Source organism: Oncorhynchus gorbuscha, linkage group LG20 (genome assembly GCF_021184085.1).
Source record: "Oncorhynchus gorbuscha isolate QuinsamMale2020 ecotype Even-year linkage group LG20, OgorEven_v1.0, whole genome shotgun sequence".
In the NCBI taxonomy this organism is placed as follows: Eukaryota; Metazoa; Chordata; class Actinopteri; order Salmoniformes; family Salmonidae; genus Oncorhynchus; species Oncorhynchus gorbuscha.
Window position 1 is genome coordinate 2,026,231 of NC_060192.1, and position 26,629 is coordinate 2,052,859.

Below are 26,629 nucleotides of genomic sequence, written 5' to 3' on the forward strand. Positions count from 1 at the left end.
AGTGACTGTTCCACTGGATGTCATAAGGTGAATGCACCAATTTGTAAGTCGCTCTGGATAAGAGCGTCTGCTAAATGACTTAAATGTAAATGTAAATGTATATGACCCCGTGTATCTATCTTCTTAACTTAAGGCTGTTGCGAATTTTCGCAGCTTTTTGTTAAAAATCGCGCAACATTTCAGCGCCCTGCTACTCATGCCAGGAATATAGTATATGCATATGATTAGTATGTGTGGATAGAAAACACTCAGGCGTTTCTAAAACTGGTTAAATCACGGCTGTGACTATAACAGAACGTGCGTTTCATCGAAAAGTGCAGGGAAATCTGATCACTGAAAATGGAAAAATATATCCATCCGCCACTTCAACCCATTGTTAAAGGCGAACCACATTAAATGGGGCTAAGGTTGCAATACCTACAGCTTCCACACGATGTCAACAGTCTTGTCATTTGCCTAGGCTTTGTTTCTTGGTCAAACGAAGAAGAGACAAACCATTTGTTCAGGTCTCCGACCGGATATTTTGGTTGAGATTTACCCGGACATTATTTCCAGACGGACAGCTATAGAATATACATCACCTCGTAATCAATTTGATCGCTTATTAACGTTTACTAATACCTAAAGTTGCATTACAAAAGTATTTTGAAGTGTTTTGTGAAAGTTTATCGTCAACTTTTTTAATTAAAAAAAATGACGTTACGTTAGAAAACGCTATTTTTTTCGTTGATCACACAGTCTTCATAGATCGATATCTAGGCTATATATGGACCGATTTAATCCAAAAAAGACCCAAAATGATGTTTATGGGACATCTAGGAGTGCCAAGAAAGAAGCTCGTCAAAGGTAATGAATGTTTTATATTTTATTTCTGCGTTTTGGGTAGCGTTTTGGGTAGCCCCGGCTACCGCAAGATCTGTCGTTAGGTGACGTTGCAGTATTTTGGGAGTAGATGCTATCAGATAATAGCTTCTCATGCTTTCGCCGAAAAGCATTTTACAAATCTGACTTATGACTATTACATACTTTGCTAAGAAATGTATTCTTCTATTGTGGGCCTCTAATACCCCTCCTACATTTAAAATGTGGATTGACCAGATTGTTGACTTTCTTCCTCTTGAAAAGCTCACTTATGACCTCCACAAGAGACAGCCCAAGTTTGATAGACTCTGGTCTCCACTATTCAACTATATTTCAAACTGGACAGAGTGAACGGGGTGACTAGGGAAATGCGCAGATACATGTTGTGTAAGGTACTGTAAAACCTAAAAAGGAACTATTGGCCCGTCGTCTCAGCGAATGCTTGAAATAGCTGATAAGAACCTTGATAGTGCTGCTGCAAGTGTTGTGTTTCTTTTGTGTTTTTATTTTAATTTCGTTTTTGAGTACGTGTGCATGTATGTATGTATGTATGTATGTATGTATGTATGTATGTATGTATGTATGTATGTATGTATGTATGTATGTATGTATGTATGTATGTATGTATGTATGTATGTATGTATGTATGTATGTATGTATGTATGTATGTATGTATGTATGTATGTATGTATGTATGTATGTATGTATGTATGTATGCACCAAGGAAAATATATAGATTAAGAAAAATAAATGCTTTTATTTGACTTTATCATTCATTTTAATTGAATTTTAATTTTTAATTTTTCCAAATGTATTATTATTTTATGACCTTTTCTTTTTTTAAAGCCTGTCACATCTGTGAATGTGGAATGTGTTTTGTTGGTTGATTGAAAAACAACAAGAAGAACAACAAGAACTTAATAAAACTTTAAATTGAAAAAAATCCACATTTACTTAAATGTATTTTTTCCAAAAAGTTTCATTTGAAAGTTTCTTAAATCCCTTGTTGTTGTTGTGATGAATTCTTTACTCGTGTTTTACTTCATAAATAAATAACTTGTAGAAAATAGACATTATGTCACTGTCTCGAAGCATTATGACCATCCTGTGTCACTTTACTTGGAACTGAGAAAATACACTTTATGACACTGTCAAGAAGCATTACGACCATCCTGTGTCACTTTACTTGGAACTGAGAAAATACACAGTATGTCAGTGTCAAGAAGCATTACGACCATCCTGTGTCACTTTACTTGGAACTGAGAAAATACACTTTATGACACTGTAAGAAGCATTATGACCATCATTATCATATAAGCCAGATTGGCTTACACTCTTAAACAGCCATAAAATAATGCAATATATGTCATAACAGGTCTAAAGACTGTATGTGTCATGACAGTGTTATGACCATATTATGACAGGTTGTGACAAGTTATGTCAGCTGTTATGACATATCACGACATGGTTATGACTGTGTAGTAACATGTTATAATACTGGTGTGTTACCCAAATCTGTAAGGTCCCTCAGCCGATCAGTGAATTTCAAACACATATTCAACCACAGTGACGAGGGACGTTTTCCAATGCCTCGCAAAGAACTCCATTGTGTCCTCCTCCCAGAGCGCTAAGAACCTTGGCGTGATCCTGGACAACACCCTGTCGTTCTCAACTAACATCAAGGCGGTGGCCCGTTCCTGTAGGTTCATGCTCTACAACATCCGCAGATTACGACCCTGCCTCACACAGGAAGCGGCGCAGGTCCTAATCCAGGCACTTGTCATCTCCCGTCTGGATTACTGCAACTCGCTGTTGGCTGGGCTCCCTGCCTGTGCCATTAAACCCCTACAACTCATCCAGAACGCCGCAGCCCGTCTAGTGTTCAACCTTCCCAAGTTCTCTCACGTCACCCCGCTCCTCCGCTCTCTCCACTGGCTTCCAGTTGAAGCTCGCATCCGCTACAAGACCATGGTGCTTGCCTACGGAGCTGTGAGGGGAACGGCACCTCAGTACCTCCAGGCTCTGATCAGGCCCTACACCCAAATAAGGGCACTGCGTTCATCCACCTCTGGCCTGCTCGTCTCCCTACCACTGAGGAAGTACAGTTCCCGCTCAGCCCAGTCAAAACTGTTCGCTGCTCTGGCTCCCCAATGGTGGAACAAACTCCCTCACGACGCCAGGACAGCGGAGTCAATCACCACCTTCCGGAGACACCTGAAACCCCACCTCTTTAAGGAATACTTAGGATAGGATAAAGTAATCCTTCTCACCCCCCCCTTAAAATATTTAGATGCACTATTGTAAAGTGGCTGTTCCACTGGATGTCATAAGGTGAATGCACCAATTTGTAAGTCGCTCTGGATAAGAGCGTCTGCTAAATGACTTAAATGTAAATGTAAATGTAAGAAGGGCACCTATTGGTAAATGGGTCAAAATAAAAAACTTGGACATTGAATATCCCTTTGAGCACAAAGATACAAGCGTCATTCCTAACTCAGTTACCAGAGAGGAAGGAAACCCCTCAGGGATTTTACCATGAGGCCAATGGTAACTTTAAGACAGTTGCAGAGTTTAATGGCTGTGATTGGAGAAAACTGATGATGGATCAACAACATTGTAGTTACTCCACAATAGTAACCCAATTGACAGAGTGAAAAGGAGGAAGCTTGAACAGAATAACAAATATTGACTGAGTGAATACAAACTCATCTTTTTTCAACAGATGTTCTACATTGTGAGAATTGCAGTATGCTTTTATGATCCACATCTCTGAGGTTCAAAGTAATGGGGTGCTAGTATTCCAAACACGACGAGGACTCAGATATCACAGCTTGAAACTGGCTGGATAGAGATCCAGAGTAATATCAGAGATAACAAGCTGTTTCCAATAGCTCATTCCTTAGATTGAGCGACTACACTGCTCCTCTTTGCTCTACTCTGTCATGCCAAACCAGGTCTGGCACTCAAACAGACAAATCACCACTGTAGGAACTTTAATACAAAAGCTGTTGAAAAAATGAAGCCGATTTATCAACCACTGCTGAAAGGCTGCAATCGTGCAGTATGTAATTCCTCACAGTTGGAGAGAGTTAAAATATGCACCCGTTGAGTGATTCTTATATGATAGATCATGGAGGGTACCTGCTGGGGATGATGTACAGAATCTCCCTGCACACTATAGCGAAGTCTCAAAGGTGTTGTTGCCACCAAAGTCCACCACACCCACCGCAATTACAGTGCAGACAGCTATACTGTATGAGGTCACCGTCACCTTTAACACATTGCTGTGGGTTTAGTCACTTAATAACCCCTCAGCTCCCACCCGGTGGGATAAACTTATTAGGTTATTGAGCTCAACTATGTTTAGGCCTTCTCTGATGCTGCTCATCATTCTGAGTATCAACAGAATTAACAAAGCCCCAAGGTGAGCCAAGCTATTTTTACTACAGAGTATAATAGTAATACAATCTAAATCAATGAGTAACCACCTCACAAGGCTTATTTATATGGCTGCCTAGAGGACTATTATCTTAACATAATCACCGGCCTATTCCATGAAAATCTGCACTGTTTAAAGAAAGAGTTCGCGCTCTGCCATCCGCAACGACCCCAGGGACCCCTCTCAAAACATTCCGTAAAAACATTCGACACCGAACTTGGGGCTGGATTCAGTCAACATCACCCCAGGATTTGTCTGTCACTTTAACAGCCTAATTCGAGTCTTTAGCTTGGTCTTGTCTTTTCAGACAACTATTTTTGGTCCCTTATGTGGCAACTGAATATGTTCTGACATCTGTTAGAAATGTAGTGTAATATTTTTTTTAAATGTAGAACTGCCTTAATTTTGCTGGACCCCAGGAAGAGTAGCTGCTGCCTTGGCAGGAACTAACGGGAATCTATAATAAATACAAATACAAAACAGACCTAAAGATATCTGAGGAAATGTGATAATAGTATATTTGGAAAATAGTTCTGTCACTGATATTGATAGTACTGTCACTGATATTGATAGTTCTGTCACTGATATTGATAGTTCTGTCACTGATATTGATAGTTCTGTCACTGATATTGATAGTACTGTCACTGATATTGATAGTTCTGTCACTGATATTGATAGTTCTGTCACTGATATTGATAGTTCTGTCACTGATATTGATAGTTCTGTCACTGATATTGATAGTTCTGTCACTGATATTGATAGTTCTGTCACTGATATTGATAGTTCTGTCACTGATATTGATAGTTCTGTCACTGATATTGATAGTACTGTCACTGATATTGATAGTACTGTCACTGATATTGATAGTTCTGTCACTGATATTGATAGTTCTGTCACTGATATTGATAGTTCTGTCACTGATATTGATAGTTCTGTCACTGATATTGATAGTACTGTCACTGATATTGATAGTTCTGTCACTGATATTGATAGTTCTGTCACTGATATTGATAGTACTGTCACTGATATTATTGCATATTTCAGCAGCTTTCGGGAGCCCAGCAGGAGATGAGCTCTGATCCCCAGTGAGTGCTCCGATAACACAGTACTACTCAGATCCTCTGACCTTACGGCATCGTTAGACGTACGGTAATACCTGTGAGAGCAATTCAAGAGCTACAGTATCACAAAGCTATGCCAGTGTGCATATGGCCAAAATGTCGAGACAGACAACCCTGAACTGTGTTCGAACGCAATCCTCATTTGTCAGTGATGTTTAAACAGTGTGTACCTCATCATACTGTACGAGTGGAAAGCAGTTACTTCACTGTGCTTTGAGTCTTCAAGGGAGGTTGTCAACCCCCTTCATTGCTGTGACTGTTGACAAGCGTCTTGATTTCACCATGTGCCAAGAGCTCTTAAAATGGAGGGTTAAAGCTAAGCGCCCGTTTCAAGAGAGAGGTGGCACAAAAGACAAGATGAGATAAGGGGTTGGTACCAGGGGGAGGATGGTTGACAACGATCAATTAGAGACTCTATATTGCACTCTTTTTGGACAGCCTCCTGGCTTACGGTAATGAATAGGACTGATAGTGGACTTGTCTGCAAGAAGTTCCCATGCAGAATGTAACCTAATAAGGTTCAAACTGGACAGCCAGGAAATCAGTCCGAGGAGGGTTAATTAATCTTGCCAATGATTGTGGCACATTATCAGAGTGTGCTCAAATCTGCTCTGGCTCTAAAGAGCATGCTGTGCTGGAGGTGGCACATAAACATAGCTGATGACAGCATCTAAGTCTACTTAAATACATATGATGACGTTAAGGGATGTTTCAGAAAAGAGTACATTTTATAAATAATTCAGAGTGAAATAACTAGGGGTTACTTCAATATAATTGTTCCCAGAAAGAATACAAATGTGATGTGACAAATCTGACAAAGAAGATAAGATAAAGGAGACGCACTTATTCCCCCTTAGAAAAATGTAATTAAACATTAGCGGCTCAATGAGGCCCAGAAGTTGTATGACACGAATGTAGAGTCCACTCAATATCGCTCCTTGAATAATTGAATAATTGTGAAATCAATGTATTATGGCAAACAGTAGGCTGGCTAGGTGACAGGCTAAGTTGACTTTGCAGCACTACTGCGAGGGACATTTCAAAAGCACATCGACGTCATAGCTATATGGCTTGAAGATACATTCACTCATCAAATGTATTAACACACTATTCCGGCGAACTACATGTCCTTCCTCACCTGTTGGTAGCATCCCCGACCCTGACTCGCCAGGAGAGTCTGTGCGTCCAGCGTCAACAGAGGCAGCGCTGATTTTGAAGAGCACTAGTAGACAACATGTCCACTTTACCACCCAGCACAACATTTTCCTTCAATATCAGAAAGTCCGAAACTGTTTAAATGAATTAACGTCGAACAATGTATTACTGGTAAATAAATGCGTCCTCAGGTTGATGGGATGGGGAAGCGGAAACATCCAACGGTGCTATGCATTTTTGGTAAAGTCAAAGGTTTCCCTTTCACTCAAAACCTCTCACTTATAAATCACTGAAGGCAAAATCACTTAAGTTCTGAGACAAATATGTATATTTCATGAATATAACATTAGCTGAATTGTTTTTGAATATCTCTCTCTAAAAGCATCTGTGGCAACCTCTCCACCTTCTCTCGTTCAAGAAGAGCTCGCGCGCAAATACGCCACAGCTCCCCGCCCACCCTCGCGACCCAAGCCAATGAAACCCTCTAAGGTCCGCACACCTCTGCATCACGCATGTGACAGACTAGGCTAGTGGGAGACAGCTCCCCTCTCCAGGCAAATATTTCAGGCAGGATATTCAAATAAAATTGGAGAACAAGTTGTATTGGGGACCGGTCAGGGGCAGACTGGCCATCTGGCATGGGCTGGTCCATTTTTAGGCCAGAGGGCCTGTCTAACTTCGTTTTTTTTTTTTTTTTTTTTTTTTTTTGGGGGGGGGGCAATGATTATTATCTGGATAATAACGGGGCCTCAACAAAATAAATAAATTGTCCAGTGTGGGGGCCTCGAGGGAAGAAATTGTCCCGTGTGGGGACTCAAGGACAAAAATGAGACATACTAAAATACTCAACTAGTCTAAAGAAGGCCAGTTACAGTGGGGCAAAAAAGTATTTAGTCAGCCACCCATTGTGCAAGTTCTCCCACTTAAAAAGATGAGAGAGGCCTGTAATTTTCATCATAGGTACACTTCAACTATGACAGACAAAATGAGAAAAAACTATCAAGAAAATCACATTGTTGGATTTTTTTATGAATTTATTTGCAAATTATAGTGGAAAATAAGTAAATTTCCAGCTGCAATAGTGATTTACAACATTAACAATGTCTACATTGTATTTCAATTTGATGTTATTTTAATGGACAAAAAAAACGTGCTTTTCTTTCAAAAACAAGGACATTTCTAAGTGACCCCAAACTAATGAAAGGTAGTGTATATTTGAGTGAAAAGCAAGCCCCTATATGCCACTCTTACAATAAAGATATCCACAACAAGACATATCACCATAAAGCAGGTGAGTATTACCAAGAAATACACCAACTCATTCTCTGTATTCATTTTCGTATATCTTTATTCAAGGTCTTCAATTCATACAAAATGTAATGTTTTAAATGACTGTAGGATTGACAGTCATATAACATATTCGACAGTAAAGGACCCAGTTGCTCCAGAACCTCAGAAAATAATCCTTCTTCACTAAACATATGGTTCAAATATAGTTCAATACTTTTGTTTAAATGTTGATATTTAAGCTCTTTTGTCTTTCCAGAAACAAAAACATATGATTTAAAGATCTTCAGAAAATACAACCAGTGAATAGATTGTATAAAAAAAAAATATTATTATTTTTGCACATGCACATACTTTTCATAACATGCAAACATGACATGTCCAGGGAATATAGCCACAGGAAATGTGGATGAGATATGCAGAGACAAACTGGTTTTAAAATGGATTGATTTAAAGAATAAAGGATCTAGGGGTGCACGCTGCTTTCTCCTCAACTAGGGCACCATAAAGCGGCTTTTAGAGGCCAAGGAAGAGTCTTGCAATCTACAAGGCTACTGTACCTTCCCCGATAAATAGCCATGTTCAAATGTAAAGTCTTCGATTCAATGTCTAGTACTTTGACGATCCATCAAATAGATTGCGCAATACATCTAACGCTAGAAAACAAAAATAGATCAAAATAAATGTGATTTCTGATTCCGTACAATAAAAACAAACACATCTGGGTGGGTGGTGGTCTGGGTGGTTGGTGGTCTGGGTGGTTGGTGGTCTGGGTGGTTGGTGGTCCGGGTGGTTGCTGGTCTGGGTGGTTGGTGGTCTGGGTGGTTGGTGGTCTGGGTGGGTGGTGGTCTGGGTGGTTGGTGGTCTGGGTGGTTGGTGGTCTGGGTGGTTGGTGGTCTGGGTGGGTGGTGGTCTGGGTGGTTGGTGGTCTGGGTGGTTGGTGGTCTGGGTGGTTGGTGGTCTGGGTGGTTGGTGGTCTGGGTGGGTGGTGGTCTGGGTGGTTGGTGGTCTGGGTGGTTGGTGGTCTGGGTGGTTGGTGGTCTGGGTGGTCTGGGTGGTTGGTGGACTGGGTGGTTGGTGGTCTGGGTGGGTGGTGGTCTGGGTGGTTGGTGGTCTGGGTGGGTGGTGGTCTGGGTGGTTGGTGGTCTGGGTGGTTGGTGGTCTGGATGGGTGGTGGTCTGGGTGGGTGGTTGGTGGTCTGGGTGGGTGGTTGGTGGTCTGGGTGGGTGGTGGTCTGGGTGGGTGGTGGTCTGGGTGGGTGGTGGTCTGGGTGGGTGGTGGTCTGGGTGGTCTGGGTGGTCTGGGTGGTCTGGGTGGTTGGTGGTCTGGGTGGGTGGTGGTCTGGGTGGGTGGTGGTCTGGGTGGTTGGTGGTCTGGGTGGTTGTATCAGGCTACATGCAATAGACTTGCTGAACTCAAAATGTCCTGTTTGACATAATTCAATTGTTAATCCTTGTGCCTTTGTCAATGCATTTTCAATGTACATTATATACTACATTTGCATTTTTACAACTCTTTGTAAATATATCCAAAGTCAAATTTGGTCACAATCGTGCTAAAGCCTGAATGTGGAGAACCCAGAGGGTAAAGTTACAGGGCAAGTGAGAGTTAGCCCAAAGTGTCATCTTGTTGCATAGCCCTACTTGAAAGAGTCAACTGTCAACGCAACCCTTCAGTACCCGCGAAGACACAAAGTTGTAGGCTATGTATCAGTTAGTGAAGGCCTTCACACGACCCTGCCTTCAGGATAAATATATATTTGGAAGAAAAGAAACCCATGAGATATGGGCAAAAGTGGCAGAATTCATAAGCATACTGTACATGTAATCTACTTCTCTTCATATATGAGAGATATGAGGCAAGTGTTTATAAACATGATACTTGAATATATTGTTTCTATCAATAAGAACAGGTCAAGTGAAACTTTCCTAGTTGGAGGGAATCACAAATGGCACTTTTTCCCCTTGAAACCACTTTGCCTTCCATCTAACTCTGGCAGTACTGTATATTTTTGGAAGAGAAAGGCAAAAGGTCTGTATACACCCTTAAGCAAAAGTAAACACAACTTTGACAAGTTCAAAACCCTGGCATGCATTACAATGCTTGCTTCAGATCTGTAGTTCTGACCTACTTATAACTCTATTTTACATCATCATTACAACAACAACAAAAAACGTGTCGATGCATTCTTTTCCTCATTGGAGTTTCAAAGAAAAAGTGTTGTTTACTGTATTCCTTGGAATTCAGTAAACCTCTCTTTGCTTTACAACTATATACATTTTTTACTCATAACAGTGACTGCGTATACCTCTTATACCGTAAACCCTACATCATACGTTCCATCCTCCCCTCTCCTGTGTTGATACATCACAAAAGTCAGGCTGCATTATAACTAGAATTACATATATTTAATGATAGGCACTTGGTATTCAGCCACTAGAGCAGTACGTTAGAAAGAGTTGACCGATCCAACCACACTCATATCATTTGCACGAGGTACAACTTACGACAACAACAAAATAAACGCCATGAAAAGATATTCCATTTAATGTTATGGTTCCATAAAAAATAAATTTGAATCTTCGGTCCTTTTGTGTTTTGTGTTTTTGTTCAGAAATAGTTCAACAGGTCATAGGTGACACGGGAAAACAGCAGCAATACTATACCTACTTAACCATATACTCTCCGTAATGCATCTTACTGTAATACCCAGAGTTATAGAAAGAGGGAGTTAGGCCAGGTTTTACAACAGCCGCCATGTTAGAACCCATATAAAACTCTATTCTTGAAATGTTGGTGATGTAACAATAGGAGAGCGCCTCTGACAGTTCCCTAAGAAATGACCCGCTGTAAACAAGCAAAACAGAGCAGCGAATTTAACACACATTTCCATTGATTAGCATTCGGAATGATGTGTATGCAAGTCTGCACAACGCCAATGATCAATTAGCCACGGCTATGGAGGAGAAAGTGGTGGTCTCGGAACATTCAGACAAAAAGTGCATTGGCCCAACTCTCTATATATGATTCTGGTAATACACTCTTAGAAAACAATGTGCTATCTAGAACCTAAAAGGGTTATACGTCTGGCCCCATAGGAGAACCCTTTTGGGTTCCAGGTAGAACGCTTTTGATTTCAGGTAGAAGCCTTTTGGGTTCCGTATAGAACCCTTTTCACAGAGAGTTCAACAGGGAACCTAAAAGAGTTCTCCTAAGGGCCGAAAACCCCTTTTGGAAACTTTTTTCTCTAAGAGTGTACCAACAGGAGTCTAACGACGCTCTTGTGTAGAAAGAGTTAAAGAGATACTAAAGGATTTTCTGAAGAGAGGGAAGGGAGGGAAGAGCGGGAAGGGATTGGGTGGTAGTGCATCATTATCATCACTTGTTCCTCCTGGTTCTACTCATATTACTTCCAGTGCCAGCAGACACACTACAGGACAAGACACACCATAACGAACGTTGGCCTATGCACAGTAGGTCACCAGCTGGGTGTCAACTAGCAGGGGCGATTCATCGTGTAGAGAGTAATAGAAAACGGCGCCCGTTATTCTGGCGACAGGACAGCCACCTGCTGCTTTTAACCGTTCGTAGGCATGGTGTGTTTTGTCCTTTAGCCAGCAATAGAACGTAGTCCCATTTTAGATCTGGACAGAGGGGGACAGGCTTTTATCTGGTCAATGCTGTAGAGAAACACAGTTCACAGTCTTAGTTGTTTTCCTCCAAAGACTGTAGGAAGACATTTAGGCTTTTTTTTCTATCTATTAAAACTATTTGACTGACCAGCGCTTTAAATATTCACAGGGATTTCACATGTGCTCTGCACACCATCAAAGCTTTCATGTCAGTGAAAGAATGGAATTGATAAAATGTAATATCAGGTGTCCTTCGTCCTTTAGTGCCATTTGCCAAGAAAAGAGAAAACATCACTAAGAATGGGTTTCCTTTTCAGAGTACTTTCTGTATGTTTAACACATCTTGGACTATACCTGTCTCCATTGGCCACCTATGAGCACGCAGGAACTGACATCAACTGACATGTGGCCCTCTGTAGCTCAGTGGGTAGAGCATGGTGCTTGCAATGCCAGGGTCGTGGGTTTGAGTCCTGGGACCACCCATACATACAATGTATGCACGCATGACTGTAAGTTGCTTTGGCTAAAAGCGTCTGCTAAATGGCATATATTATATATTATCAACACTGTACTGTAATCTGTACAAAAGATGAGCGAGTTCATCAACGTTCAAGCTAAAACGCTTTCAGACATGTGAAGGGGGATGTAAGCTATGCTAACACCAGTCATCCTCTTCCTTCTCCCGGAAGCTGCCAGTTCCTCTGGTGCTGGAACTCGAACCGGCGTTGACCCCCAGAGTGAAGTGGTACCCGTTTGGGACCCCAGCCCGGCCCTGTGGGGCAGGTGCAGAAGAAGGCTCAGTAGCCCCATGGGAAGCTGAGGCAGAGGTCCTGGGGGAGCGTCCTCCTCCCACCCCATGGGTGCTCACAGCATCCTGGAAGTCATCAGGCTCCTCAGGGAGGCTGCGTGGGGGGCACCCCGCGACTGGGGGCTCAGGTTGGGGTCTGAGCCGATGTGGGTGACGGGCATGGCGGGTGACTCCAGCAGGGCGCTATGCTCCGAGAGGCCACGGCTGAGACTGGACTTGTGCCCCGTGGCACCAAACTGCACAGGCGAGGAGTTGGCAGTCTTGTAGGCCACGGCGGGGCGGGGGGTGAGGGGGGTCTGGGGGAGCTGTCTGCGCCCACGGCAGGTAGTGCTGAACGCTGAAGTTAAGACCACTTGGCTGCCTTTAGCCATGCCAATACTCTGCAAGAGACAGCAAACAAATCAGAGAGTAGTTGAGAGGCAGGGATGGACGGCATACTGGAAACTCTAACCTGAATCATCTCACCCTGAAGCAGCACTATCATCCCACCCTAAAACCACAAGCTCCAGGTCCACTCACCTGCTTGAAGAGGCCTAGGTCATGGGTCTCTCCAGGGGAGGTGGAGCGGCTCGGGCCGGCTGACTTGGTGTGGTAGTGCTCCCTGCCTCCATAGCGCTCACAGGAGTAGCGCTGCTTCTCCCCGGCAGCAGAGTGATGCCTCCTCTCCTGAGGCCTGCCTCGGTCACGCTCCCTCGCCCGCTCCCTGGACAAGCCCTCCACGGCAGGATCAGCAGGCAAACCTGAGGCCGACACACACAGACACAAGATTAGGGACTGAAGTAAACTACACTCGTGGAGTATATATGTGCATGTGGGTGTGCATCCCTCAGACCAAATAAAAATGCATAACGCTAAAACATCAGGAAGTGATTTTTGTTGATCTTTCAATTTTCTTCCAAAGTTCTGTGCTCTGATGAAAATCACAATGACAGAACAAAACAGCTTTAAGTGGCTGTTTTTCATTCTTAATGTGTCAGAGCCCTACCCTAGTGTGTCTGGCCCAGAGGAATGTAACTCTTTCTCATCCTCCCTCTGTCTATTGCTCTCCCTCCTTCCCTCTCTCCCTCTCCTCTCTGGGTTTTCTGTTGCCCTGCCAAGAGGTGTCCATAAATCCCACTGACTGGGCCTGTCCACTGGGGCCTTTTATCTGCACCAATAAAGCCAAGCTGCTGCTGCCCTCCAATGCCAACACAAAAAACACCCTGCACCCACGACACCAACGCGCTCCACCAGACCATGAATACGGCCTGATCTCTATTGCAGATGATCTCTGTGTGGCCACCAGCGGACACTAGGGTTTCATATTTTCCCAGTATTTTACAAATGTTCCATCCCGAGAATAATTCACTTTCCTATCCTGGGAACACAGTATTTTACGCCAAAACCCAACGTGTCATTCAAAAGCATTATAAAGCACATTAAAAGGCCTATGTCTGGATTTGATTAGAGATTTGATAAAAGCCTGATGCTACCTGAGCCTGATGAGCCATACATTAAATACATTATATGAGCCCTACATTAAATACATTATATGAGCCATACATTAAATACATTATATGAGCCCTACATTAAATACATTATATGAGCCATACATTAAATACATTATATGAGCCCTACATTAAATACATTATATGAGCCATACATTAAATACATTATATGAGCCCTACATTAAATACATTATATGAGCCATACATTAAATACATTATATGAGCCCTACATTAAATACATTATATGAGCCATACATTAAATACATTATATGAGCCCTACATTAAATACATTATATGAGCCATACATTAAATACATTATATGAGCCCTACATTAAATACATTATATGAGCCCTACATTAAATACATTATATGAGCCATACATTAAATACATTATATGAGCCATACATTAAATACATTATATGAGCCCTACATTAAATACATTATATGAGCCATACATTAAATACATTATATGAGCCCTACATTAAATACATTATATGAGCCATACATTAAATACATTATATGAGCCCTACATTAAATACATTATATGAGCCATACATTAAATACATTATATGAGCCATACATTAAATACATTATATGAGCCATACATTAAATACATTATATGAGCCCTACATTAAATACATTATATGAGCCCTACATTAAATACATTATATGAGCCCTACATTAAATACATTATATGAGCCCTACATTAAATACATTATATGAGCCCTACATTAAATACATTATATGAGCCCTACATTAAATACATTATATGAGCCCTACATTAAATACATTATATGAGCCCTACATTAAATACATTATATGAGCCCTACATTAAATACATTATATGAGCCCTACATTAAATACATTATATGAGCCCTACATTAAATACATTATATGAGCCATACATTAAATACATTATATGAGCCCTACATTAAATACATTATATGAGCCCTACATTAAATACATTATATGAGCCCTACATTAAATACATTATATGAGCCCTACATTAAATACATTATATGAGCCCTACATTAAATACATTATATGAGCCCTACATTAAATACATTATATGAGCCCTACATTAAATACATTATATGAGCCCTACATTAAATACATTATATGAGCCATACATTAAATACATTATATGAGCCCTACATTAAATACATTATATGAGCCATACATTAAATACATTATATGAGCCCTACATTAAATACATTATATGAGCCATACATTAAATACATTATATGAGCCCTACATTAAATACATTATATGAGCCCTACATTAAATACATTATATGAGCCATACATTAAATACATTATATGAGCCCTACATTAAATACATTATATGAGCCCTACATTAAATACATTATATGAGCCATACATTAAATACATTATATGAGCCCTACATTTAAGACATTTATTGAGCTCAGGCCCAAAATGAATGTGCCATTATCCAGTACATATAATATACTACTACTGCTACTGTATACTGCATATAGTATATTATACTGCACATTATGCACGACAGAAACACATAAAAGCTCATAGATGTAGCTCGCTATATGCTCTCTTGGGAAAATAAATGATATTTTTGAGCGTGAACTGTATTACTGTTCTGTGTTTTATTATATTTATACTGTTTTATGTGGACAGGAATTACACATCATGAATTACACCATGATAAAGCAGGGATAGAACATGACTCTGGAGCAGCACAAGCGGCCGACAGAGATACAAGTACTTGCTAGCGAAATTGATTTTGAAATATAACAGGGCCTGTGATTAGTATGCTCATGCATTTCCAGTATATTTACACCTTACATAGTATGTTATTCGCCTACCTCTTTCTCTTTTGGTTCATTCCTCGCTCGCTTTCAACAGTTAAATGAAATACGTGTCATTGTCCTTGTATTTCATCATTCTAATGACATCCTTGAATAATATAGGACTAGAAATAGACGCAGGAGGCTTTCACTTCTCTTCACGAAGATGGAATGGCTTTGGGTCTGACTAAATAACTGGCCTACCGCCACCGTGCATTCGCTCTTCCTTCAAACTTCCTGTGAATTCTATTGGCTGCTGTATTTACAATTCAGCAAAACAATGCTTGCGCCCCTCTTTCGAAAAGTCCAAAAAAGTCATAACCCATCATTAATTAGCTAAGAATAAAGCTAATAGTGCATTTATTACCTGAAAGAGGTAGTCTAGGACATCAGTGAATTCAGAAAAATTATTAGAAAATGTATTAAATGGTTTTTTTCCCTCATCAATCTACACACAAACCCTAATAATGTCAAAGCAAAAACAGATTTTTAGACATTTCTGAAAATGTATTGAAATTTAAAAAATGAAAAATAACAGTTACATAAGTATTCAGACCTTTTACTTAGTACTTTGTCGAAGCACCTTTGGCAGCGATTACAGCCTCAAGTCTTCTTGGGTATGACACTACAAGCTTGGCACACCTGTATTTGGGGAGTTTCTCCCATTCTTCTCTGCAGATCCTCTCAAGCTCTGTCAGGTTGGATGGGGAGCATTTTCAGGTCTCTCCAGAGATTTTCGATCGGGTTCAAGTCCGGGCTCTGGTTGGGCCACTCAAGGACATTCAGAGACTTGTCCTGAAGCCTCTCCTGAGTTGTCTTGGCTGTGTGCTTAGGGGTATATGTCCTGTTGAAAGGTAAACCTTCACCCCAGTCTGAGGTCCTGAGCACTCTGGACCAGTTTTCATCAAGGATCTCTCTGTACTTTGCACCGTTTATCTTTCCCACGATCCTGACTAGTCTCCCAGTCCCTGCCTCTGAAAAACATCCCCACAGCATGATGCTGACAAAGGCCCTTCTCCTCCGATTGCTCAGTTTGGCCAGACGGACAGCTCTAAGAATAGTCTTGGTGGTTCCAAACTTCTTCCATTTAAGAATGATGGAGGCCACTGTGTTCTTGGGGACCTTCAATGCTGCAGAAATGTTTTGGTACCCTTCCCCAGGTCTGTGCCTCGACACAATCCTGTCTCTGATCTCTACAGAAAATTCCTTAGACCTCATTGGTTGGTTTTTGCTCTGACATGCACTGTCAGCTGTGGGACCTTATATAGACAAGTGGGTGCCTATCCAAATAGTGTCCAATCAATTGAATTTGTAGAAACATATCAAGGATGATCAATGGAAACAGGATGCACCTGAGCTCAATTTCGAGTCTCAAATTGTATTTTTATACATTTGCAAGAATTTCTAAAAATCTGTTTTCACTTTGTCATTATGGGGTATTGTGTACAGATTGATGAGGATTTTATTTATTTAATCCATTTTAGAATAAGGCTGTAATGTAACAAAATGTAGGACAAATGAACGGTTCCGAACGCACTGTATATCAAACTAGAATTAGGATTATAAACAGGATTATCTCTTTTGGATGCAGTTTGCATGGAGTTGATGGAGAGAAAGACTCAGAGAGTGCTCACAGGGTGCACTGCTTTAAAACTCTGCAGCTGCAATATCAAATATATATATCTTTAAAATAAATTTAAAAAAAGGTCTATCATGCCTGCTTTAAGTATGGTTTTGGGGTGGGGCTCTGTTAGAACATGGAGGGGTTGGGGTGGGTTTGATTTGGTAGGGAATCTGTGTGTGTTCTTCCCTCTACCAGTTCCGTCTGTTATCTGTATCAGCATTAAAAAAGTAAAAATAAAAATATTATAATAAAATTATAATAAGGTGAGACGGGCATTCGGTCTTTATATTACTGTAGCATAGACTATGTTGCAGAAAATATAGGCCTACCAATCACAATAAAACAAGTTACCTTCATGAGATGGTATGTCTACATGCATTGTGACCTGCGCTCCATACTGAGATGGTATGTCTACATGCATTGTGACCTGCGCTCCATGCTGAGATGGTATGTCTACATGCATTGTGACCTGCGCTCCATACTGAGATGGTAGGTCTACATGCATTGTGACCTGCGCTCCATGCTGAGATGGTATGTCTACATGCATTGTGACCTGCGCTCCATGCTGAGATGGTATGTCTACATGCATTGTGACCTGCGCTCCATACTGAGATGGTAGGTCTACATGCTTTGTGACCTGCGCTCCATTCTGAGATGGTATGTCTACATGCATTGTGACCTGCGCTCCATTCTGAGATGGTATGTCTACATGCATTGTGACCTGCGCTCCATACTGAGATGGTAGGTCTACATGCATTGTGACCTGCGCTCCATGCTGAGATGGTATGTCTACATGCATTGTGACCTGCGCTCCATACTGAGATGGTAGGTCTACATGCTTTGTGACCTGCGCTCCATTCTGAGATGGTATGTCTACATGCATTGTGACCTGCGCTCCATACTGAGATGGTAGGTCTATGCACCTGCATTCTGAGATGATGTCTACATGCATTGTGACCTGCGCTCCATTCTGAGATGGTATGTCTACATGCATTGTGACCTGCGCTCCATACTGAGATGGTAGGTCTACATGCATTGTGACCTGCGCTCCATACTGAGATGGTATGTCTACATGCATTGTGACCTGCGCTCCATACTGAGATGGTACGTCTACATGCATTATGACCTGCGCTCCATACTGAGATGGTATGTCTACATGCATTGTGACCTGCGCTCCATACTGAGATGGTACGTCTACATGCATTGTGACCTGCGCTCCATACTGAGATGGTATGTCTACATGCATTGTGACCTGCGCTCCATACTGAGATGGGCAGTCTGTCCCCACCCTGAGCACGATGATTCTTCATGCAGAGGCCGTAGAGAAGACAGATTTAGGCAGCGCATATAATTTAACAGATCCATTTCATGACATGCTGTTCATAGAAATATTTTATTAACATTTACCGGTTTCTAGCAGTTACTTATCCTCGGAAAAGGGAGTGATTTTAGGCGGTAAATCCTGGTAAATCTCAATAACCGGGTTCCCGCCATTGAACTCTAGCGGACACACACTGACCAGCACCACTAGTACGCTCAGTCAGCACAACAGTTCCAAGGATCATGTTCCTGCTTTATGGAGGTCATGGCTAGGTCCCAATTAGCACCCTATTCCCTATGTAGGGCACTATGTGTGACCAGGGCCCAGAGCCCTATGGTGAATAATGTACCATTTGGGACACAGCTCATGTGTGTCAGACATGAACTCATACAGAGCAAACAGGGACATAGGCGTGTCATCATGGATTCTGAGCCATGTGGAATGGTACAGTATCTGTGCGGGTGTGTATGAGGTACAGTAGGTCAGTATGGGGGTGTGTGTGCATGTGTGTACAGACGACATTTAACCTATGGGAGAAAATGAACTAAACCAGCTGCTGAAGCCCCTGTTCTGTGGCGCTCAGGCTGCCTGAGATAAATCTCGACTAGAAGAAAAAAGGTGCTTTAGCCTGCACATGAGACTGGCTAATTTCACATCGTTGCACAGTGCATAGTGGCTGCCCCGTCGCCCATAAGGGGAGCTACTATTGGAGCAGCCGATTATATACCTACCGTGTTTGAGGCCATAGTGCAAAGGGGAAGGACGTATACAAACTTTTTAAAAAATCTAATCCCCACAAAGCAAATTGTCCTCGGGGGAACTCATAAGTCTCTTTGTTAGTCAGATGGAAAGCTTGACACGCAAAATCCCTGGCTCAAGCTTTTTATTAAACACAACAGAAACCTCTTTCCTTCATAACCCGATCACAGGCCCTTAATCCGATACGGAATTTCTGCTCCTATGCAAAATCGTCCAAGCGATTTGGAACAAGAGCCAAGTCTCTAGGTCTCTCTGCCTCTGAGAATGAAAGGTTTCCTTACTCTATTTCTCCATGAATTCATAGTTCATCATATGCTATATGGGTTCCACAGTGAGGTGTCTTTCAGTCTGTGTATGTTGCTGCATGAGCGGAAGTGTGTGTGTGTGTGTGTGTGTGTGTGTGTGTGTGTGTGTGTGTGTGTGTGTGTGTGTGTGTGTGTGTGTGTGTGTGTGTGTGTGTGTGTGTGTGTGTGTGTGTGTGTGTGTGTGTGTGTGTGTGTTTGTAAGCTATGATTGACACAAGCAAAGCAGCGGTCTTCCAAGTGTATTTATAAAAGGTAAAAAATACAATTGCGATACATGTAATAGCTGCATAATGGAGTGAGATACTCAATGAATAATAAAAATGAATGAAATATTGACTGATTTAATGACAGACAAAAACATATGAAATCCACCAGTTTTGGTGGGAATTTACGTTTCAACTTTATGTCATGAAAGGACCCTAAGGACCCTCTGTAAGCCTCATATGACTTATTTAGGTGTTTTGTTATCATATTGCTAGAATAATAACGTTTTATTATGTATAATTTGCATATACACTTGAATATAAATTACCCTTTTGCATAGTCAACTTCATTTGGAATTTATCAATGGCACACACAAATACTACTATTTATGAGATTTGGCAGTTTCTTTTTGGGAGTGGCTTCCTTTGCAGGTGAATTACTTTGTGGACATTTCAAATGAATGAACTCTTAACTTTTTTTTAAACTATGCAAAAAAGGAACACCCACCTTTCTCCCGTCTTGCGGTATAAATATTTTATCCCGTCGGCATTGTAAATGATGATCAGAAACATGTGCCATTGTTGACATTTTGAACGGATTCAGCATGTGTTTGAGCGACCATAACAGATGTCAAAATATGCTCTGTACAAGCAACAGTAGGAAATACATCAATTCAGCAACAATTACGTGACAAATGAATTTTCACCCCACAAAAACAGGGAAGTAATGGCTGGAGTGAGGGAATTCTGAGGTGGGCGGGGCTTGTGCGTTGCTAACGTGTGTGTCTGAACATGCATGTATGGTGTGTCTCTCACCTGCTATACTAGAAGGCTGCACGCTGGATGCCCTGTCGAGTGACTTCTGCTTCTTGTCCCTGTCCTTGTCCCTGCGTCTGTGACAGCGGTGGTGGTGGTGATGGTGGTAGGGCCTGTCTTGGGCCTGGCCTGGGGCTGAGGATGACTGGGCCTGGGCTTGGCTAGGCCTCTCCAGGGTGTAGTCCCTCAGACTCACCTCCTGGGGGCGCTGGGAAGCCAACGTGGATGCCGACCGCCTGATAGGACTGATGTCAGGGATAGGCTGGGAGGAGCGAGCAAAGACGAAAAACGGTGAGTGGAGGAATACAAGATGGAGGGCTAGCTACCATAGAAGTGTAGCAAATACAGCACAACCACTGGACTGGAGCATCAAGCACCAAACTGTTCACTAGACAGTAGACACAGTACAGACGAGGAGGTACAACAGACGAGTGGACACCAATCTCTGGGCTTGAGACTGACGTTCAACCTCTTCAGACACAAATGTTGAGGAGACATTTCTGACTGAAACACTGAGCGATTTCAATACTCACTATAGTTCATCTTGAATACATCACTAATGATTGGCATACCACCGCCCAATCCCAAATCAACCCGTTTGCCCACATCCCTATGGTATAATCAATATGGTAATGATATGGTAATGACTCTACCTTGCCTCTGGCCAGCTTTTATGTGCGGCTTGCTGGCACTGTAGGAAGGCTCAGTGTCAGCATGCTGCATGCAATGATCTGGACAAGAGCTAGCCTCTGGCATGCTAAGTGGCAACATACTGGCACCATACCATATTTACCATGCTGTCTAAATCTATCATTTTTTTTATACACACAGGTGCATGGGGGGTAAGAGCTAATGTTCGATTTGGGGTTGGATGTACGGAATGTTTGGCCCGAGTTGTTAAAACCTGTCATAAACCAGCAGGAGACACTGCTCAGTGAACTAAGAATAAGCAGAGTGTTGACGTTTCCCTTGAAATATTTCCCACCTTGACAGGTGCTGAGTTGTCTGTGTTTGAAAAAAGCCTGATGCCGCAGTGAAATTAACATGGCAAAATAGAACAGTGAGAAGTTTAAGACTGGAGGTAAATAAAGTAAGTGAAATGACAGGCTGGAACACTAGCTACGTTATTCCTCCCTCTGGTGGTAACAGCCTGGATGACACCCTGCCACCGTCCCATAATGCCAGGAGCAGTCTCCTGGAAACGGCATATAAACCATCCTTTTCAAGTTTAGTTTTTAATTCATCGTTGAAAAGGTAAGTCAATGAAGTGATATTGTAGATCATAACCAAATTGATTCTTGAGGTATACGCTCCATTGAGCTTGTTCTAAGAGTTCCTATCAGTCCCGGCCAGTAGCTACAGTCACTGGTTTGTACAACAAAAACCACAACAACCACGACAACAACGCATGGAAATGAAGAGAGAACAGTACAGTTATGTCAACGTAGGAAAATAGCAGTGCTCTCAGTGACTACATTAAAACATTGACAAACCACCCACTAAAAAGAAACACAAACATACAATGGTCACAATGGTCATATCACGTCACTTCATGGCAAGAAAGCGAAAAAAAAAGAGTGTTTGGTGTCCCATGGATTTATGTGAGGTGAAGTACGAAAACACTCAACAATAATTGTACTGTAGGTGACATGGATCTTGACCACTCACACCAATATGGGCTTTAGCTAATGTCTAAAGAGTGTCAAACTGATGGTGAGAGTATGTGAACTCCCCACTGGAATGGAGGGAGCACATAGAGGCCAACATAGAGATGGAAAGAGAGGGATGAGAGAGAAAAGGAAAGAGGTATAACAGAGAGAGAGAAAAGGAAAGAGATATGACAGAGAGAGAGAGAGACTTTAGACTTTTTGTCTTTCTTTAATGATACATCCTCATTACATTAAAACCTCACACCCTCCACCACCACCCCCCCCCACCCCCTTTAAAAAACAAATATCCTGTGTGCTGCATACTCACCTTGTCCTCTACCCCACGATACAAAACATCCCAATAACCAAAACCCCACCACTTATACAACATCACACATCCCAATAACCAAAACCCACCACTTCTACAACCATATATCCAACCCATCTTCCCCAGCTATACAGATGGCCTCCCAGACACACCATCTCCTGAAACATCTCCACACTTTATATAATTGTAAATTAAGCCGCGCAGAGACCATCCCATTAAATAATAGTAAAGGATCTGTTATCCCCCCCCACCTCTGACCCTGTTCCTCCTTGTTAGCCAAATAGACAACTTTCCCTGAGCCTCACATACCCCCCTGCCACTGATGTGCCTTCACTCCTGTTAGGCTCCTAATTTTCCTCACCTTAATGCAGAGGTTGTAGAGGGCTTTACCTCCCACCCTCTCAAAGTCCCCCAGGCTCAGAGAGTTAAAGTCCAACAAGTCCTCCATACCCCCTTGACAGTCCCCAGTCTCTGCTGTCACCTGCAGTGGCGGAAACATCGGTGCCCCCCCCCCCCTTTGGCCACTCAAACACCCCCCTTACCGGCTCAGACAGTGCCTCCTGGACCTCCCCCAGGAATCTCTCCAGCAGCCTAAGAGATGTTAGTCCTGTTTGTTGTGCCAGGACTTCCGGGGTTTTCCACCCTTCCTCACCCAGCAGTCGAAGGTCACCCAGCCTTAGTAAACCAGCTGGCATCAGTCACTTCTGCAGGATGACCGATTGAACCGATCTCAAAAGGATGGCTGGATTGTGGAAGATAGGCTCCTCGCACAGTCCAGGTTCCACCCCCCCCCCCCTTCTCATGTGGGCTTTAGCAGCTGCCAGGCCCTCAGCACCGCAGAGTAGAAATCAGAGAGACCTGCTGTACTCAGCCTCTCCAGCCTCATGAGGAAAAAGCTGCCAGTCCAACTCTAATCCACAAGCTATCCTCAGCCGCGCCCATGCTGGTTCTCTCCAGCCGACATCACTATGGTACAGCAGTCTTTGCGCCACCTTTAGTCAGAATGCAGCCACCCTTCTCTCCAGTTCCACCAGGCTCTGTCCTCCTTCGTGGATGGAGATGTACAACACTGCCGCCCTCAGCCAGTGATGGCCCAACCAGAAAGAAATCCACCAGGGCCTCCCGAGTGGCGCAGTGGTCTAAGGCACTGCATCGCAGTTCTAGCTGTGCCTACCCTGACGCATTCACACAACACGCAAAAGAAGTCCGGTCCAATTATTTCCCTGAATTTTTTATTAAACTCCACTGGGAGTCCATCGACCCCTGGTGTACGACTGGGGGACATCTGGGTTTACGGCCTCTGCCAGTTCATGGGACAACAGGGGAATGTCAATTTCATCCCTCTGTGCCAGAGAGAGTTTAGGGAGTTCTGCAAACAAAACTTGAGCACACATAGGATTGCACAGTTCTGCCCTATACCAGTCAGTATAAAACTCCACATTCCGCAATTTCCCCCACCACAGAGGTCACCAACCCATCTGACAGCCGCAAACAATGCATACCCTTGGCTTCATGGCTCTGTCTTTCCAAACAAAAGAAGAAGGAGCTCAGAGCATCTCCTTGCAACATGGAGAACCTAGCTCTTACAAATGCTCCCTTTGCTTTAACCTGGATAAAACTGCCCAGGTCTCTACGTAATTCAGCTAAATTAGCCTGGAGGCCAACATTGCCATGCCCCATGAGCTCAACCTCCACTTCACTGATACTTCGCTTGAGTTACCCCAATACTCTCCTAGCCTCTGAGGATGAAAGAGCTGTATACCGTTGACAGAAAAGCAGAATTTAGACTGTTCCCACATCCTACCATTGACTCAGAGACTCATACTCCTCTCTTCGCCGTCCCCACCTTTCCCAAAAAGTCTGGAAACCTGAGCAAAAAGTAGCATCTTGTAAGAGCTTTACATTAAACTTCCAATAGGATGCTGCCTGTGTCTCATGGCCCCCTGCACATTGACCTCAATTTTTCCCCATTGATGCTTGTACCCTCACCTACAGCCTTTATGTCTTTATGCACGCAAAGCTCTTATTCCCCTAATCCCCACACTCAAAGCACCGTAGAATATCTGTGCTGGCAAACCACGCGTAGAGTCCCTCCCCATGCCTCACTGGTACTTAATGAATATGATGTCAGTTCGGTTGTCATCTGAGACATTATGACTGATGACAGGACGACTTAAACTGTATCTGGGAAAGTCTACATATTATAGTTATCAGATTCACATGGAATTGTTGTGCAATTCAAATGTTTAAATATAAAAGGATTTGTGAAAAGATTAAATGTAATTTTAGCTTCCAAATGAGAGATTTGGGTTTTCATAAGGTTAGGGCTCTGCTCAATCAGTGGCCCGCCCCTGTGAAGAGACATGGGTTATAAACTTTGAAACACACCCTTCTCTCCCTCCACTATATAAGCCCTTGGCGAAAATGTAACCTCCTGTTCCGGGTACATTAGGATAACGGTCCGATGTCAGAAGGATTAATCACAGAACGAAGCCCACCTCAGCATGAGCTTTGGTTGCGAATGGTATGAACTTTGAACTCTTATTCGTGTGACGACCCTCCCACTCTGTCTGCCGTATTCTGTCTGTTCTTGTTTCCTTATTAGGATGCCGATGGGCAGAGTTGAGAGGGTCGTCAGCTACATGGGAAACACCTGGGCCAGGTGTCTCCCAGGATAAATAGACCTCTTCCATATTCATGGAGGAGACTCTCTCCATGCAGACACCCGTTGTAGATTGTGTTGTGGTTCTTGGTGGCCTTTTGTTTGTTTGCTTTGGCACCTTTCATCACCCTGCATTATCACATTCATGCATGCAAAACACTCACTTACACTACTGATTACTGATTACACACACCATTGTATATTATACTTAGTTGCTTTAGTTAATAAATACATATTTTGCTACTCCTTATCTCCATGTTGTCTCCCTTTGTTACGGGCTTTGAGCCGGTTCGTGACAAGTGGGGGCTCATCCGGGATCTTTGAACTATTGGTTTGGGAGACCGTGGAGGTACGTGTTTGGTTTGAATATGGTGTTTGAGTGTGATCGGCCCAGTATTGGTTGCCTTTGTTTTGGTTTGTGTGCTGCGTTGGAGTATAATGGTTAGTTTCCAGGCCTTGCCTAGCCTGGAAACTTGTTCTACTTTCTGTTGGGAAGTCAGTCTGAGGTGAGTAAATCGGCTGTGTACCTCGGTAGGAGATTTGTGTAGGGTAGTGGAACTTGCTACCCGGAGCTATAGCCTTTTTCCCCTGATAGGCTTAGCGACGTGTTTCAATTTTGGACATGTTGGGCATGGTTAAATGTTTGTTATTTTTGTGTGGTGTCTGTGGACTGAGCAGTTGTCTCGGGGGCACGTCCGTGGCTTGGTGGAATTTGCCAGCATGCTGGGGAGTTCTATTTCCTTGCCAGCGGGCTACAGTGCGTAAATACCCACCGCAAATCTGCACGAAGACTAGGGTTGAGTTATTGTAGGTTTTGGGGAAGCTCCGTATCATCTCTCTTCTGTGGTGCTCAGGGTGATTGTCATTTCTCTGGTTGTGGTCTGATGTGCTCAGCAGAGGGGTTGAGCAAGATTACTTAATAATGACTATGGTGTCTCATGTATACAAGTTCATTCGCTTTCCATCAGAGGACCTGTTAGAATTATGTACTTAAGAACAGCTGTTGAAGATCGCTGAACACTACAAGCTTAAATGATTGAAATTAGTGAAATTCTGTTTCGTTGGAAGTGACTATGAATCGTTGGAAGTGACTATGAATCGTTGGGAGTTGTAAAAATTAAGAAGGACCCTGATGTTCTTTTCGTTGGAGTTTGTAGCGGTTGGTCTTTTGTGCCATGTTCCTGAATGTTTACATGACTGACCATTGTTTCGGGTTGTCATGTTCTATCTTTCCTGTCTGTTCCCTCCTGGTCTTGTGTTCTTCTTTCCTCTTAAATATTGCTTCCTATGCGCAAAGGTTGCTGAGGTCTGAGGAGGAGGTTGGTTGGGGCAGGTGGAGGTGTGAACACA

General features: G+C 42.7%; 1 protein-coding gene and 1 pseudogene across 1 annotated transcript in view; both read right to left on the minus strand.

The window, feature by feature from the left end:
- Positions 1 to 6,965, minus strand: part of LOC124006610 (collagen alpha-1(XI) chain-like) — a 67,109-nt gene extending 60,144 nt beyond the window's left edge. Inside the window, exon 1 of the mRNA XM_046316663.1 lies at positions 6,560 to 6,965. Within this exon, the coding sequence (XP_046172619.1) occupies positions 6,560 to 6,683 (124 nt within the window). The 5' untranslated portion in view covers positions 6,684 to 6,965. The remainder of the gene's footprint in view (positions 1 to 6,559) is intronic.
- A 2,152-nt stretch (positions 6,966 to 9,117) lies between these two features.
- LOC124006935 overlaps positions 9,118 to 26,629 on the minus strand; it is a 230,217-nt pseudogene continuing 212,705 nt past the window's right edge.